The sequence below is a fragment of the Hippoglossus stenolepis genome, chromosome 13 (genome assembly GCF_022539355.2).
Source record: "Hippoglossus stenolepis isolate QCI-W04-F060 chromosome 13, HSTE1.2, whole genome shotgun sequence".
NCBI classification, from domain to species: Eukaryota; Metazoa; Chordata; class Actinopteri; order Pleuronectiformes; family Pleuronectidae; genus Hippoglossus; species Hippoglossus stenolepis.
The window spans coordinates 22,522,280-22,539,253 of NC_061495.1; the positions used below are offsets into that span (position 1 = coordinate 22,522,280).

The 16,974-nt window shown below is 40.9% G+C and overlaps 1 protein-coding gene across 2 annotated transcripts in view; it reads left to right on the plus strand.

Annotated features, from left to right (window-relative positions):
* hecw2a (HECT, C2 and WW domain containing E3 ubiquitin protein ligase 2a) overlaps window positions 1-16,974 on the plus strand; it is a 37,239-nt gene that overhangs the window by 16,330 nt on the left and 3,935 nt on the right. Inside the window, exons 8-28 of one of the 2 annotated variants that reach the window (XM_035175565.2) lie at window positions 78-178; window positions 271-1,115; window positions 1,647-1,932; window positions 2,067-2,159; window positions 2,886-3,036; window positions 3,498-3,604; window positions 4,260-4,384; window positions 5,156-5,341; window positions 5,509-5,643; window positions 8,133-8,235; window positions 8,348-8,444; window positions 8,655-8,738; window positions 8,879-8,961; window positions 10,458-10,578; window positions 11,744-11,857; window positions 12,412-12,564; window positions 13,087-13,185; window positions 14,295-14,424; window positions 14,505-14,651; window positions 15,939-16,053; window positions 16,855-16,940. In XM_035175565.2, the coding sequence (XP_035031456.2) occupies window positions 78-178; window positions 271-1,115; window positions 1,647-1,932; window positions 2,067-2,159; window positions 2,886-3,036; window positions 3,498-3,604; window positions 4,260-4,384; window positions 5,156-5,341; window positions 5,509-5,643; window positions 8,133-8,235; window positions 8,348-8,444; window positions 8,655-8,738; window positions 8,879-8,961; window positions 10,458-10,578; window positions 11,744-11,857; window positions 12,412-12,564; window positions 13,087-13,185; window positions 14,295-14,424; window positions 14,505-14,651; window positions 15,939-16,053; window positions 16,855-16,940 (3,361 nt within the window). Of the gene's footprint in view, window positions 1-77; window positions 179-270; window positions 1,116-1,646; window positions 1,933-2,066; window positions 2,160-2,885; window positions 3,037-3,497; window positions 3,605-4,259; window positions 4,385-5,155; window positions 5,342-5,508; window positions 5,644-8,132; window positions 8,236-8,347; window positions 8,445-8,654; window positions 8,739-8,878; window positions 8,962-10,457; window positions 10,579-11,743; window positions 11,858-12,411; window positions 12,565-12,719; window positions 12,901-13,086; window positions 13,186-14,294; window positions 14,425-14,504; window positions 14,652-15,938; window positions 16,054-16,854; window positions 16,941-16,974 lie in introns of those variants that run through there. The other variant, XM_035175566.2, reaches the window with a different exon arrangement.

Below are 16,974 nucleotides of genomic sequence, written 5' to 3' on the forward strand. Positions count from 1 at the left end.
ACTGACATAAAACCGTCCAGCTTCAGCTCTGTCAGCAGGATCTACTACATTACCTAAATGTTGTTCTCTCTGTCCAGTGTCCAGCCTGTGAGTTTCTCTCTGTGTCGGCGCCTGCCCACTGAACATGTAAGTGGTCAGTTGCAATTCAAAGTGGAGCTCACCTCAACCGGGCCTGATGGTAATTCTGTCTTTAAACTATACTTTCATTTCTTACATAAAACTTAAATGTATTTGTTTTCTTCAACATGCATCCTCTGCTGTCCACTCTAGGTGCTTCTCCTGATTCTATCATTGGCAATTCATCCTTAAACGGAGCACCAGGGACTCCATCTGATGACGAGGACCTGCCACATCACCTTCCAGGAGTGGTTTCTGTGGGACTCTCACCTACCGGCTCCCAGGGCTCACAGGGCATGTGGGAAGGTGGGGCCACGGCCTGCGCAGAAAAGGACCTGTCTTTTATGGGCGCTGCGGCTAGATTTGTGGGGCCTGTAAGCCTGTCGGGCCATGAAATGCTCCAAAGATCATTCAGTGAGGGCCTTGATGCTATTGAGGCCCCTAAGGGTCCTGGTGAAAGACCCTTGGGTGCAGCCTCACCCAGACTGCGCTCTAGCTTCCCCACACACACAAGGCTCAGTGCCATGTTGCACATAGATTCAGACGAAGATGATGAGAGGTCGGGGGCCAATGACATCACTCCAGTGCCGCTCTCACCGCTACTGATGAATGGAGAAGCTTCAGATGTTGACGGCCCAGATGACGATGACGCGTTTCTGGAATTCCAACCGCCTGAGCAGCTCCAGCCCCCCGTGCTTGAAGAGGAGCCTGACGGTGCAGATGCTATGATGGATGACACAGCGCTTGAGGGGGAGGTGGAGGCAGGTCTTGACTTGGGGGATGTTTTGGACCTAGATGTATTTTCTGAGGTAGAGGAGGGTCCATTCACAGAGGCTGTGTCCCATAATGCTTTGCTAGAGAGTGTAGAGATACTTGAGGAAGGAAGGATGCCTGGCGAGGAACCCTCATCAGAGATTGATACCTGCTCCATGGCAACAGCCCCACAGACAGTCTTCTCATCATCAGAGAGCTGTCCGGTCACCCTGACCACTGCTGTGGTGAGTTCATCAAGCTCTTGAACAAATAACTGATGGCCACTATTGCTATTGAGAAGCAATACATGCATACATTGAGTATTTGTTGCCATCCCAGCAACCCACACCAGCACATATTTGTAAGCAAGTCTTAGAAATAAATTTCATATAGATTTAGTTTGTCATGTTTTATTTATTACCAATTTGATCATGTTGGGAAATTATAAATTTGATTGATGGATTGATTGATATTGTTGGGTTTTCTTGTAAACAAACAAATACATATTTTTATGATGTGTTTGTTCACTAAATAATTAGCATTTATTGTTGAGATCTAACAAACCTGCTATGGAATTTTCATGCTTTTGAAATATTTCAACATTTTAAATTATACTTGTTGTTAATTCACTGCCTTTGTTGGTGCATTGCTACATTTACTTGCTCATAACTGCCACCAACAAATAATAGGAAGTGAATAGCGTGGCAGCTGTGTTGACACGTGTTTTTTTAATATGATATTATTTATTTATTTAAATTTTATGGGATATTTTGTAGGAAGCGGAGGAGGGAGCAGAGACAGCCATAGATCCAGGGGGACATGTAGTTTCCAGCACCTCACCAATCCCGCAAGCTGTAGATGATGAAGGGGGTGGGCGAGCTGATGTCACTGAGGCTGAAGGAGAAGCTCCGGCAGCCACCGCGCCGGAGGAGGTTGAGGAACTCAGTGTAAGGAGGCTCAGCCTCCAGGCTGCAGGGGGCGTGGCTGAAGAACCAGAAGGGGGGGCGACAAAGCCAAATGAGGAGGCGGGGTCTTTGGATTCAGAGCAAGATGGAGAGGAAGGTACTCAGTTTGTTCACTTTTGTTGGCGAGATATTTGAATTGTGAGTCCTAAAGGTGAATTTAAAGAATGAACTGAACAACAGTGCTCTTCAAAACATATTTCCCTCTGTCTTTTGTGTGTTTTCTATGTTCAGGTGCCCATGTCAACGGCCATCCTGTACGTTCGCTCCCCTCTGTACGTCAGGACATCCACCGATACCAACGTGTGGACGAGCCTCTGCCCCCCAGTGAGTGTGTGTGTCTGCATGCACCATATTGTTTTTCTACTTCATGTGTGTATGCCATCTTTGTTGCCATGTGTTGTTGTGTCAGTGTTTGTATTTATATCCATGTGTCCATGTCCATGTTCTACGGAGTGAAATAAAACTACAAGCCTTGGACTACAAATTAACTCCTGATGATGCAGAGACTAATTGACACAGTGGTTTCTCACTCAGTAATCAGACATGTCTGAAAAAATATTTCAAAAAAATGAACATGGACTTTTACAAACCTTTGTAGCCACACCAGCAGGGCTTTAAGGATGCTAACCTCTGTCACTGACTTTGTTGATCCTCTATCTTGATAACAGCCTCAAATGTTTTAACATTGATGTTATCCAGAGAATGAATCCCAATAACTTTGGTGAGCTCTTAACTTTTTAATTAGTTACGTCAATAGATTTAAGTAAAATATTAAGACAACTAGATGACTTTCCTTGAAATGTTGTAAAGACATTCATGTTCCCCATGTGGATGAAGTCTTAAGATGTAACTGATCCTCTGACACAGCAAATGTTAATTTAGAGATTTCAGTGTTGGACTACCCGAATATAAAGTCTTGATACATAGTGGAGTTTCAGAACCTTTGTCAGATGTTTATGTCATCTCTGTCATTCATTGTCTACTTGCATATTGTATATTCCCATGAGGCATTAAACATCTACTTTGTATGCACTAATAATTGCTCCTCAGACTGGGAGGCTCGTATCGACAGCCATGGGAGGATTTTCTTCGTGGACCATGTGAACAGGACCACCACATGGCAGCGTCCCACTGGACCTCCTGCCCCGCAGGGCCTCACCCGCTCCAACTCCATTCAGCAGATGGAGCAACTCAACCGCAGGTAGGCTTTGACAAGAGAAATGTAATGTATCCAGCATACTTATTTTTATGGTAAGTGCTGTTATTTAGAAGTATATTCAATACTTTACTAAACTTCATGTTTACTTTATCTGTGATGTATTTTCAATCAATCGCTGTCTCATAGGCAAAGATCCATAGGCAAAACAAAATGCATGCTTAAAAAAATGTCCCCTCAGAGACTTAGGCTAAGTTGTATGTTTTCGCTTAATATAATCTTCATGTACATTTAAAAAAACAATTATACAAAAACTTGAAATAGGGAACGCTTCTATAATATTATCCCTCCACTCCAAAAGCCTTTGTTTTTTTTGTTTTTTTATAGAAATTAGGTAATCAGTAAATGTGTCTATTCTATTCTGTGTATTATATTCATTCTATGTGTCTATTCTATGACTACCTTTTTTGCTGAACACTATATGTTCACTCCCCTCTGAATGACAGATACCAGAGCATCAGGAGGACCATAACAAACACTGATCGGACAGAGGAAACCCCTGTTGAGCCACCACCTGAACCAGAAAGTGACCTGATGCCCCACTCCATTTCTGGTTTGTGAAATTACAGCAATTATTTTACACTTAAAGGTTTCCGAATAGCAGAATTCTGTCGGAAAATGTTTACATTATTTTTTGACTGGACTTACCATGACTCTGCGCCACATCCCCAGATGACTTGTGTGAGTTAGATTTGTGATCAAGTTATTGGTCAGCCGAGTCTGGCCATGACTGAGTGTGTGCGCCGTGTGACAAACAAATCCTGCTTTCACGTATGCACTGCAACGGTGAACTTTACTCGGAGGAGCTGTTTGTGTTGATGCAAATGTCTGATCAGCTAAACTTGACATTTGAAACACATAAAAGGCTGAAACATCAATCAATCAATCGAATTTCATTTGAATAAGCCATATTCACAAATAACAATTTGGCTTAAGAAGTCAAGAAGGGCTTAAGAGGGTGCAACATCCTCTGCATAGATGACTTGCTAACATGAGGCAAAATGCAAATATGACGCAGTAAATATATGAATTGGTGTATTCCAGTTCCAAAACAATTTTCAACTATGTGCTCAATTTCATACATTAACAATACACAAGTCAAATACCAGGTTTTGACTCAGTCTTGTTTATATCGGTGGTATAAAATGCTAGTTATGCCTAGCATACTGTCTGTTTAGGTTAACCTCTCCTTGTTGATTCTGTTGCAGAATACAGACGAGACAGTGCAGTCGCTCACGGCAGTGGTCGCACGCGCCTCTCTCTCCTGCTGCAGTCACCCAGCGCCAAGTTCCTGTGCAGCCCCGACTTCTTCACCGTGCTGCATTCAAACCCTGTGAGTGTAATATGCTTCTCCTCCTCTAGCACCTTTGACCATGCAGTTCTTTTACATTGTTCAAGCTGTCTGCATACTCTTTTCCATTTAGTAGTTTGACCTGTTCAGCTTTGAACACTCCAAACAACTCAGAGCCTCCTTCATTGTAACTGCTGCCTGGATTAGCCACTCTATATTCAGTATCTAGTGCTGTAATTCAGTACTGTAATAAAGCAGCGCTGCACATTAGAACTATTGTTTACTACAGGTAATGAGTTACAGTTGGTTTTAAGGGATGATCAGTTAATGCAGTTAACGATGATTTAGTGACATTGTTCATTAAATAATGAATTATGAGCTGTTTGTTAAGAGAATATAGAATTTAAGCTGAATCAAAATTCAAAGTCAGTCTATAAAGTATGGTTGAAATCAATAAGTCAGCAATGAACTAAAGTCTCAAAGCAGATATTATTGTATTATAGCCTGATAAGGAAGAACATTAATTATACAATTATTACAGTATTCAAGGAAGGTTACATATAACCGGTTGTACACTGACAGTACATCAAATAGACTACACACATACTTTATGTACCACTGGTTCTATAGTGTAATTACCTAGCTGAGAGACTATCTCTGATCATCTATTTCATTCAATTTATTTTAGTTCAGTTTAAAAATGTTAATCATTAAGTTATTGGCTCCATCTTGAACGTTATGTGACTCCAAGCTATTCTGTAGTGCGTTTTCGATCTCTTTCTAATGACCTCCCCCTCTGCCGTCTCTGTCCAGAGTGCCTACCGCATGTTTACGAGCAACACCTGCCTGAAGCACATGATCAGTAAGGTGCGGCGGGACGCTCATTACTTTGAGCGCTACCAGCACAACCGCGACCTCGTCACCTTCCTCAACATGTTCTCCAACAAGCAGCTGGAGCTTCCCCGAGGGTGGGAGATGAAACATGACCAAACTGGGAAGGTGTGTGTGTGTGCGACAGACCCCAAAACATTGACTCCTGACCTAAGATTACCTTAACCTTTTTTTATAATCCTTATTTTCCATGCACTGCATGTGAAGATACATTTTTGTGTACACAGTGTAGTTTGTCCTTGCATAACAGTGGGTATTTGGACCTCAATCTCCAGGCCTTCTTTGTGGATCACAACTGTCGCTCCACGACCTTCATCGACCCACGGCTACCCCTCCAGAGTTCTCGCTCGACTGGGCTGCTGGCCCATCGCCAGCATCTGAGCCGCCAGCGCAGCCACAGTGCCGGGGAGGTGAGAGACTACCCAGCACTCGTCACCTGGTGTCAACTTAAGGCTCACACAACACTGCAATATTTATAGAGGCTGGTTTGAAGGAGAGAAATGCTTAGTTGCTTTTTAAATTCTGCTGGGATCCTGAGGTGAAGCCATCAGGCATAAAGTCAATGCTACTGGAAGTGCAGGAATAGAAAATTCACCCAATTTTGTTTCATATTTCCCATTCTTACTACTTGGAATTTGGAATTTACACCGGCCTTTAGTAAAATCAAATGTTACAGAATTTCAAGACTTAAAGGTCCAGTGTGTAAGATGTAGGTGAAAGGGATCTATTGGCAGATATTGAATTTATAATAATCCTAGTGATGTTTTCACTAGTGTGTTTCATATAAATTGTACAAATTGTTGTTTTCTTTACCCTAGAATGAAGGCTTTATATATAAACACTATATTAACATCTGGAGTGGGTCCTCTCTACGGTGGCCGCCATGTTTTTTACAGTAGCCCAGACTGAAGGTTACCACCGGTTCTCATTCATTTTTTGAAGGGGAGGGTGAGGTGAGGGGTGTTCAGCTGCAACATGCAAATTCACCACTAGATTCGACACACTGAACCTTTAACCAGCAAATCCAGCTGCCTGTGACTTAGTCCTTCTACATATCTTACTCTATCAACTGGACGACTGAACATTTTCATATACTGCACACACTCTACTGCATATTAAATAATTAATTCTTAAGGAAGTGAAATGTACCACACCTCGTGCTGATAACTGCACCTGGCTCGTTTGTAGTCATCTCTTCCAAAGCTCTATGATGAAATCAAATCAAATGAAAGCTCAGGGATTAATTCGAGTGATCGTCCTCTAACCAGAAGGTCGGCGGTTCGATCCCAGTCTTCCCCTTTCTACATGCCGAAGGGTGCTTGGACAAGATACTGAACCCCAAATTGCCCCTTCTCATAGAGAAAGTGCTGCACATAGATGCACTGTATGACGGTGTGTGTGAATGGGTGAATGTAAAACTGGACTGTACCGCGCTTTGAGTGCTCATCAAGACTAAAAAAGTGCTATATAAATACAGACTCATGTCTCTGTCAAATAAGTAGCGATATTAATAAGTAGTAATATTGTGGCGAAGCTCCCCAGCCAGACAGCAGACACTCACCAGTTTCATTGTTTTTATTAGTATGAATAAAAACAACAAACATAAATTCCAATTAATCAACATAAATCATCCCGGCATATAATATCTTTCCAAAAGCAGCTCAGCTCAGCTCTGTCTCAGTCTCTCTCCATATTTCTCTAGTATGTGTCTCTCAGTCTCTCTTCTCTCACTGCCACCTTTTAGCCAGGGAGAGTGATTAGCTTTTGCTGCCTGTTCATCCCTGGAACGTGCAACATCATTGGGTTCTGGTTAAGCTAATAGATTTTGTATAGTTGTCCTTATAGGAAACCATTGCTTCTTGTTGCATTCAAGCCTGTGGGAAAATACAAGAATACAGATTTACATATAATTTTAAAATTACCAGTTTACTCGACGAAATTCTTTGAAGATGCTTTAGAATACTTTTTAACTGCCTTCTTAAATCTTAAACACTGAGCTGGACAATTGTATCTTGTAACTTTATGACTGTTTTAAGCAAATTCAAATCACTGTAGATTTTGCTGGGTAGATTTTCATTCCATACTGGTATGAGCAAAACCACAGACACCTGATTAATAGTAAGTGTATGTCAAAACCTATTTAGACAATTAGGCAGTATATATTCAAGGAATTTGTGTTTGAAGGGACATAAAGAAGAAAAAGGGAATTCAAACTGACCTCTGCAGCAGGTACGTCAGTAATTTGATGTCTGAGGGAAACATGTTTAAAATCTGCTGGACTTTAGGTTTTATCAGACACACAGAAACTAGAACGGTCAAATCATGAGGAAGAGAGCATCTGTCGGGGAAATGGTGAGACAGCATCAGACAATAAAAACATAAGTAAGAGTGGTTAAAGTAAATATAACTGCAAATTAAAAAATGCCTAAGAAAACTATGTTACATACAGTACAGGGGCTCTGTGTTCACCACATCTCAAGACAGAAATAGCCCCATTACGTTTTCACACAATTGTACCTTTTCTTTTCTTGCCATATTCATGTTCTGCTTCATCATCCATTATCTAGTTGAGGAGTCACATGAGTGTCTGCTCCTCAACCAATATTCAGCAACACCTTGCTTACATTATCATAATCACCTGTTTCAATCTGTCGCATTAGTATTTCCTCATTAAATTAATAATTGCAACATTTTTCATCCACACAATAATTTGAATTCAGCATTAATCTCCTCCATAATACACTTGAGATTCTGATTTATTATTGTTGTTAATGGGTGAGAATATGCTACACTAACAAGTATCAAGCTGTTGATGATGTGGAAGCGCTGAGGTCAGTTCGGTGGGTTCGGCGTCAGAACTAGGATGCGACCTGAACTGTAGTGCTTCCTTTTGTCACAGGTAGTAGACGACTCTCGCCAAACCAACCCGCCTGCCATGCCCCGCCCCTCCAGCACCTTCAGTGGCTCCAGTCGGAGTCAGTTCCCCGATGTGGTGCCTGTCGGTGAGTCGGGCAGAATCCCATGTACATGTGCACAGATGCAAGCATAAAGTGTAAACCTGCAGACACAAGACACAGTGCGCACATTCCTAATTGTCTTATCTTATTCCTCCAGCCTACAATGACAAGATAGTGGCATTTCTACGGCAAACCAACATCTTGGAGATACTGCAGGAGAGGCAACCCGAGCTCGCCAGGAACCACTCGCTCAAGTATGTTGAAATCTCTCTTGTTCTCTCTTCCGCTCAGTGTTTTCTCTCTTTCATTGCTTCCGTTTTTATTCTCCCCTTCCAGCCTTGTTCCCCTCCAGCACCTCCATTATCATCATCATCAGTCAACCTCAACACACAGTTAACCTTTAATCCTAATGGATTGGGCCAGTTTACCCATTGACGTGTGTGTGTTTGTGTGTGTGTGTGCAGGGAGAAGGTCCAGTTTATTCGCAGTGAGGGCGTCAGTGGGTTGGCTCGTCTCTCTAGTGACGCTGACCTCGTCATGCTGCTGAGGTGAGTCCTCTGCATGTGTGTGGTTGTGAGGGGCTGATTATTGCTCACTTGTGAACATTATAATCAGTAATAACCCCAACACTTCCAATACAAGTCTTAACTCTCAGTTTTTTCCACCTATGCTTTCCTGCTGCCTCCAGCTTGTTTGAGGAGGAGGTGATGTCATATGTGCCGCCGTTACTTCACCCAGGTTACTGCATCTCCTCTCCTCAGAGCTCCCCCGGTAAGTCTCTGTCTCACTCTGTCTGCGCCAGGCAGTCCGACTGCAGCAGCTTTATTGGCATGAGACACTACCTCTCATCTTTATTAGATTCTTACCTGTTATGAAATTCCATGAGGCTTGGTTTGCATTGTCTGATTAAATACAAGAAGCAATTCCATAGTACCATCATACTGTATGACACAGAGCTTGATGTCTGGCTAAAATAAAACATGAGACCTGAATGTACAATCACACAAGTAATCACACGCCCTTCCCTTCCTACCCACCTACCCTCTTCATAAAGACAGTTCATACTGCACATTGTCCACACTTAGCTCTCTGCCCTGTATTTTCAAATGAATATAGATATTTTTGAAATATCACAACACACTCATTTCATAATTACCTGAGAGATTTGGAGAAAAAATATCATAATGAAATGTACAGATTTCACAACATGTAGCCTATGTAACTTGACTACTATTTGATTGTACAGCTTTTCCCACAGAATTCATTCAATCTATGGCAGTAACATTGCTCTCATGTACAACACACTCTGACTACACAGATGAGAGTGAAAGACAAGTTCTTGTGAGAGAGAGAACTGCATTGGCTTTACTTGCAGGATCTTTTAGGTTATTATTAGAAGTGTAGAATTTTATTTTTAGTTCATTATCAAGCAGTGGGGGGACAAATTAGAATATGGTAATATGTATATATATATATATATATATACACACACAAATAACCTCTTCATATGTGTTATCTGACCAGTGCTAGAAATCAACTGTGTGTAGTTGTTCTGAATGGTCTCTCTTGAAGTGAAAAGCTTGCAATCATAGATGTAAGATGACTTTATTTGTCTCAGTGGAAATTTGGACGTAAAGACATAGCGAGCATAAAAATACATACATACATTGGTGGACACAATTTTGTTCAAACTATAGGGATACTGGTGCATACAGTGTTACACTCAGATGCACTTGAAAAGTGCAACAAATAGAGAATGATTAGAGAGCTGCTCACTTTCTTCCATCTGGCCACCTGACCATTCACTGATACAGGCTTCTCTTCTTCAGCTCATCAGTCCCAGCTCATCTACATCTGTCTGGCCCTCTGCACAGACTCTTTATGCTCAGCCCCCTGCTAACCTTTAACTATTCAATGAGATTACAGACATTTAGATACAGTAGCAGAGATGCAGCTTGAGCTGAAAAACAGGTTCTGTCTGTGTGTTTCTTTGAATAGTATGAAACAAAATACCAATCCAGGATTAACCTGCATATAGTGGCTATTTCAGATTCTTAGACTCCTCGCCCAATCAGGATTTAGCCTTTTTCCACTTGAGATCATTCCATTATTTTATCTCCCTCTCCGTATAGCTCTGCCCCCTTTTTCTTTTCTGTTTTGCCTATTGCTTGATGATTACTGTACATTTACTCCCCCATCTCTCTTTTTTATTGTGTCTGTCTGTCGGTCTGCTAACGCTCCCTCTCTCTCTCTTGTTTATATCTCAGGCACTCAGCGAGCCAATGCTCGTGCTCCTGCTCCCTATAAGCGAGATTTTGAGGCTAAACTGAGAAACTTCTATCGAAAGCTGGAGACCAAAGGTTACGGCCAAGGACCAGGAAAAGTCAAGTATGTTTAAATACTGCAATTTAAAGAGATTTATGAATTGGTTTCCTTATATAGCAATGCTTTCTATTCATCAAATTATATAAAAATAGCAATAATTCTTATGGCCGGTTCATTAACGTTTCTTCATTTACTGTTTTAAGTGAATGGAAACACAAAGAGTGATGTGTTTTCAGTGGTGGGTTGGGAAGCAGGAGATCATGAGTGCTGACATCTCTGTCTCTTCCATCCTTGACTGTCACATGACTGCATTAAAAACTACGTCGGTGCCACGGGGCTCTCTCATGCACACCCAGACACAAACATGGTGCTTTTCAGGGTACTTTATTAACTCAAAACAAAACTCTAAACTTAAAGTACCAGCACTTTCTGCTGGTTTCTTGGCTCCGCTCTGCTCAGTTTCTGTGTCCGTGACTCTCAGTCCTCTGTGACTCTCTTGTGTCTCAGTTCTTAGCCTCCTTGAGGTTTCAAACCTGAGGATCAATCAGCTAACAGCTCTAACCTGCGCTGATTGATCCTCCGGTGGAGGTGAAGGTGCTCTCCCAGCCCTCTCACCTCCACAGGGACATTAGTTTCTCTGAAGGGAAGAATTTTTTTTATGTCACATAGATCAGTGTTTAGATATCTTTTGAATATTTTAGACGGGGAAGCTTTACAGTTTTAAAGGATGAGTCTGTAAATATTTCATATTTTTATTGTTATCAACAAATCCCAGGAAAAGATCCAAGGCAACAATGACATGACATAGAGCTCCTTTTTGACCACAAACTATTAAAAAAACATCAGTGAATTACACTGTCGCTTCACGCACACACACACACACACACACACACACACACATTCACCATCTTACTGCCTGAAATACTGACTAGAGCACCAAATCGGCACTTAACAATAGGACTATAAATACCTACAGTACTCAACTATTTAAGGAAATTGCACGTTTAAAAAAATATATATATATATTAAAACTATATATTTTTGATTTGTTTAAAAAAAAAGAAGATGTTTGTCTTTTTATGGGCTTTAATGTTAATACACATGTAATATAATAAACATACTCTTAACTTTAAACCCAAAACTGAAATAATATAAATTTAACAGTAAAGTAAAAACTGGGCTTCATATAATACTGTGTGCCTTCTTCTGTGCGTGTGTTTGCTCACAGGCTGATCATACGCAGGGACCACCTTCTGGAGGACGCCTTTAACCAAATCATGTGTTACTCCCGTAAAGACCTTCAGAGGAGTAAACTCTATGTCAGCTTTGTAGGGGAGGATGGGTGAGGATGACATTTCCTTATCATGCTGTAGACAGTGCAAGTGTGAAATGTGTGTATTTCTCCATCTGTTATTGATCCAGGTGAACTTTACTGAGCATTCAATCTCATCTCGAGCTTCACATCTTATCATTTCACAAACCTTGATAACATCACAGTAATTCCACCATCTTGTGGCATATTAGCAGCTGGTGCAAGTGGGTGGGAAAAACAAGCTCTTTATACAGATGATTGACAGCATGTATACTGTGATTTTATAGGTGGTGGAATGAGTGATAATATGTGCTTTGCTGTCATTGTATAATCTCGTATCCTTTTATTGTTGCAAATGCCCAGGAGCAGATGGTTGTGGGGGTGTATCTTTGCTGAAACAAACACCAGTTGTCCAGATTTTGCTTTGACTATTTCCGTCCAAAGCAAAGTCTTGTACATAAATTGTACACTGTTCCTTTAATTTGTTTGTGTGACTGCACCGCAGTTGCTGAAGAATATTCACTGCTTCACTTCTCCTACTGACGTGTATTTACTGTACATGTGTTATGATTCTTGTTTTGCAGACTGGACTACAGTGGTCCCTCCAGAGAGTTTTTCTTCTTGGTGTCCAGAGAGCTGTTCAACCCGTACTACGGCCTGTTTGAATATTCAGCCAATGACACGTACACAGTGCAGATCAGCCCCATGTCGGCCTTTGTAGACAACCACCACGAGTGGTGAGGATTTCATATGTTTGCGCTGTCGCTACAGTATCAGTCTGCCTGTCTGTCTATCCATCACATGTTTGTTGAAGCTACACTTGCTGCTGTGCTGACTGTAAAGTGTTCATTTTAGCTGCTCTGACTGCTGTTGTGTTCCGATCCCAAAATAGAAGCAATTCTGCGGAAATTTGGATCAGCAGTCCATGGCTCACCAGTCAATTTTTGCCTTAGTGACAGTGGTTGGATGGACAGATGGATTGATAAAAGATGGGATAGATGGATGATCAGACTGATAAATGGATGGACAGAAAACTACACTGGAAAATTATAATGCCTAGACTGGATGAAGAAGATAACAGATGTGGGTATTTAAGGCTGTCACATCATGGAAGAAACAAGTACACATTAGCCAACCAACGTCCATCCATATGAATCAGCAGAAGTAAAAGAGTAAACCTACTGCTACTCAAAGCAGGCTTCATTGCCTGATCTGATGCGGGCTCATGAATTCTCCTGTGTTTCCTGTGCCGGGTCTAGGTTCCGCTTCAGTGGGCGAATCCTGGGGTTGGCCCTCGTCCACCAGTACCTGCTGGATGCCTTCTTTACCCGACCCTTCTACAAGGGGCTTCTTCGCATGTACGTCCCTCAGCCTGCTTCTCTCTGTAATTTCTGTTCCTTTATAATTTGCAGGGCACCAACACTTCCAATTAGATCCCCCACAAATGTCTCCAGTAATGGTTTGGGTTAGATAACAGATGTTTCTGTAATAATAAGGCTTCTTCACCTCATCTACAAAATGGATCCTCTCTTTACTACACCATCACAGTGCAGATAAGCATCTATCAAACATATAGAAATGTATTTAAATTCTAATTAAAATAACATTATTTCCAAATTGTATTCATGATATCTAATTAAAATAATATAAAATGGAAATATATATATACAAATTTAAATAAATATAAGGACTATATATATATATATATATATATAGTGTATTATTTACTCTATATATAGTGTATTATTTACTCTATTAATTACTCAAATTTGTATTTACTTATTTATTTAAATATGTGTATATATATATATATACACACACATATACGCATACATGTATATATATATTTAAACTCAAACTAACTAACCATCTCCGTAGCAACAGTATACGTTCCACTTATATCATCCAAAGCATGATGGAAAAGGTTTTACTCATCACACACATTTGCTGTGTGTTGGAAATCTGTGGACATAAAGGCAATTTCCAATCATTTTAATTTCAGCTAAAACATGTGACAAAGGAATAGGCCTGTAAATAAAAGAAATGTGTGTCAACAAAGCAAAAACTGCCAAAAATTCCAAAATATATTAGGAATATATTGTGTTCAAAGTGTGCACGTCTCGATAAAACGTCAATTTAGTAGAACATTTTTTTAATTAGAATGATGTATTTTGCCCTCTACTTTAATTTACAATCTGTGTCGCAGTAAACATCTATCGCAGGATTGCGCGTCTCTAGGGGTTTATCCTGATATGTAATAAATTTGTACAAACATATTTCCTGTCATGCATCACGGGGGTGTGTTATACTTTACTTGCACTTGAGGTACATCTGTTATACATCAGGTAATTGACCTTCAACCTCCCTTCTTACAGTCAGCCATGGTTTATGAGTGTGGCAGTCAATACGTTTCTGACCCTGCTGTAAACTCTGTGCAACTGACCAACATCTTTCTGTGCTCATGCAGCCCGTGTGACCTGAGTGACTTGGAGTTCCTGGATGAGGAGTTTCACCAGAGTCTTCAGTGGATGAAGGACAACGACATCGAAGACATGCTGGACCTCACTTTCACTGTCAATGAAGAGGTTTTTGGACAGGTAAAGGAGTGATTGTTTAATTTCATTATGAAAATAAATCTGCAGTTGAATCTCATGTTTCCATGCCTGTGATTATGCAGATTACGGAGAGAGAGCTGAAGCCGGGCGGGGCTGGCATCCCGGTGTCCGAGAAGAACAAGAAGGAGTACATTGAGCGAATGGTCAAGTGGCGTATAGAGAGAGGAGTGGCTCAGCAGACGGAGAGCCTGGTGCGAGGCTTTTATGAGGTAGAGCACATTTTATTTTGTCAGTGTTTAGAGACGTTACTGAGGTCATGAGGCTGTGTTAGTTGTGAAACAGGTAGGATTCATGGCACATTAGAGGGACTGTTGATTGAGCACTTAAGTTGCTGAGAATTAAAGAACACATTCTTAACACCAATTCTTGCATGTATATAGGTGACTCAGCATTTCACTACCAGCCATCTGTCTGTCAGCCTATAATCATCATCTGATCTATTCAATGTATCTATTACTTTTTTTTTTTTGTTAAATGGATTCTGTGGATGTTTTTGAAATATCATGGTTCTCAAACTCTCCAGCACCCGAAGAGCTGCTACCTTGGTCTGATTTGTCTAATTCAGTGGGTCAGTGATGATCCCGTAACGTTTTTTTTTGCTGTTCTTATAATAATTATTTCATTAAACATCAACATTAGAAATTAGTTTTAAGTAACGTGATGTTTAAATTATAGAGAAATAATAAACTATTTCAACATGTGATGTGATGGTACAATTATAGGAATAATTCTAGGAAGTGGCTACCAGAAACACACACGCATCTCAACTACACTGTGACATTAGAGCGTTACTTGAGGTTACTCTTGTGACCTCGTGCTAACTTTTGTTGGTTAACCTCCTTTTCACCAGGGAGATGTAGGAGGGTAGAAATGAAGTATATAAATTAAAATAGATGGCTTAGTTTATTTATCTGCTTCATGTCTGTTATGATTCTAGTCAAAAGGTACTCTCTTATATAACAGACTGAATGTTTAGATTTTGTGCACTGCTCAGTTTGGATGTGAATGTAAGCGCATGTCTACAGTGGTCTGTTCAAACTCTGAAAAACAAAAATGTGTGTGTGTATTTGCGCTAGAGAGGTGGCATCATAGTGTAGGAGAATAGATCTGAGATCTGATAGCCCCACAGTGGCACATGCTGTGAAAGCCCAGCCTGACAGAATGAACCAAGTGTGGACTGATGTTTAGATTGTAGAACAAACTCCAAAATCCCTTGTGTTGACAGATTACTGGGTCTTTGTGGGCTACATGTGTGCCAGTGTTACTTTGTAGGCTCTGGTTTACTCAACAAATCTAATTTACTGTCAACAAACTGATGGAAACTTTTCACCAGCAATGATTGTCTCCCTGCCGTCTGTCTCTCCGTGTGTCTCCACAGTACAGATCTTCTGTGACTGTGGTCTTCGAGCTGGCATATGTGGGAGGACTGTGATAAATGATGATGCTCCTCCTTTTGTTTATCCACGTGCTCATCAACTTGCACGTGTGTTTGTTAGGTGGTGGATGTGAGACTGGTGTCAGTGTTTGATGCCAGGGAGCTGGAGCTGGTGATTGCAGGCACTGCAGAGATTGACCTGGCGGACTGGAGGAACAACACAGAGTATAGAGGAGGTATGTGAATCTAAAGATCAGTGTGTTTGTGGAGCGCTGACAAATGTGACAACTGAACCTGTATTATGTATACTACATCCATAGTACTATGGTGTTTTTAAACTAAACCGATCTCAGTCCATAAAAGCGTTTTTTTTCTCTTGAAGTTTTTCTTTTTCAGTTCTCAACTAGATTCAAACCTGCAGTTTTCCTGACATCTAGCAATATGTAAGAAAATATACAATTATTAACAGATGCAGATAACTATCTGATCCACGGTCATCCTCCGCCAACGTGCCACTGAAATTCAGGGTTTACTTACTCCTACAATAAATGTAACATTATTTTTCCCTTACTAAATTATTTTTTGGATCATTAATAACAAATCATGATTCTTGATTTTGATAGATAATTTCATAATAATAATATTCAATCAATGAGCACCTGAAGCTTTGTTGGCAATTTAACTATTGTTATACATGTCGTGTACAGTGCTCAGATGCAAGCGCCAGTGGCCGAAGCGTTTACAAGAGATCACATTAAAGGGCTTTTTAAAGGTTTGGCCAATACATTTGAAAAGCCGCCAGCAGCGGGAAGAGAACTCAAGCTGACAGTCGGCCATGACTCAGTGTGAGACTCTTTTAATAGAGGAATCGACTGAGACGGACAAAACAGCTCAGCCCATTAAAGATTAAACAGCAGAGCCCATTCAAACAGCGAAGCCGAGAAATAGTGAGGTAGGAGAGAGGAGAGGAACAAGGGACGGAGATCTTATTTGTTATTCATCTGACTCATGCACCATCATCATTTACCTCCCCCCAGGTTACCATGACAACCACATAGTGATTCGCTGGTTCTGGGCTGCTGTGGAGAGATTCAACAATGAGCAGAGGCTCAGGCTGCTGCAGGTAGGGCACGTGGGTGAGCGCATGTACACAGACT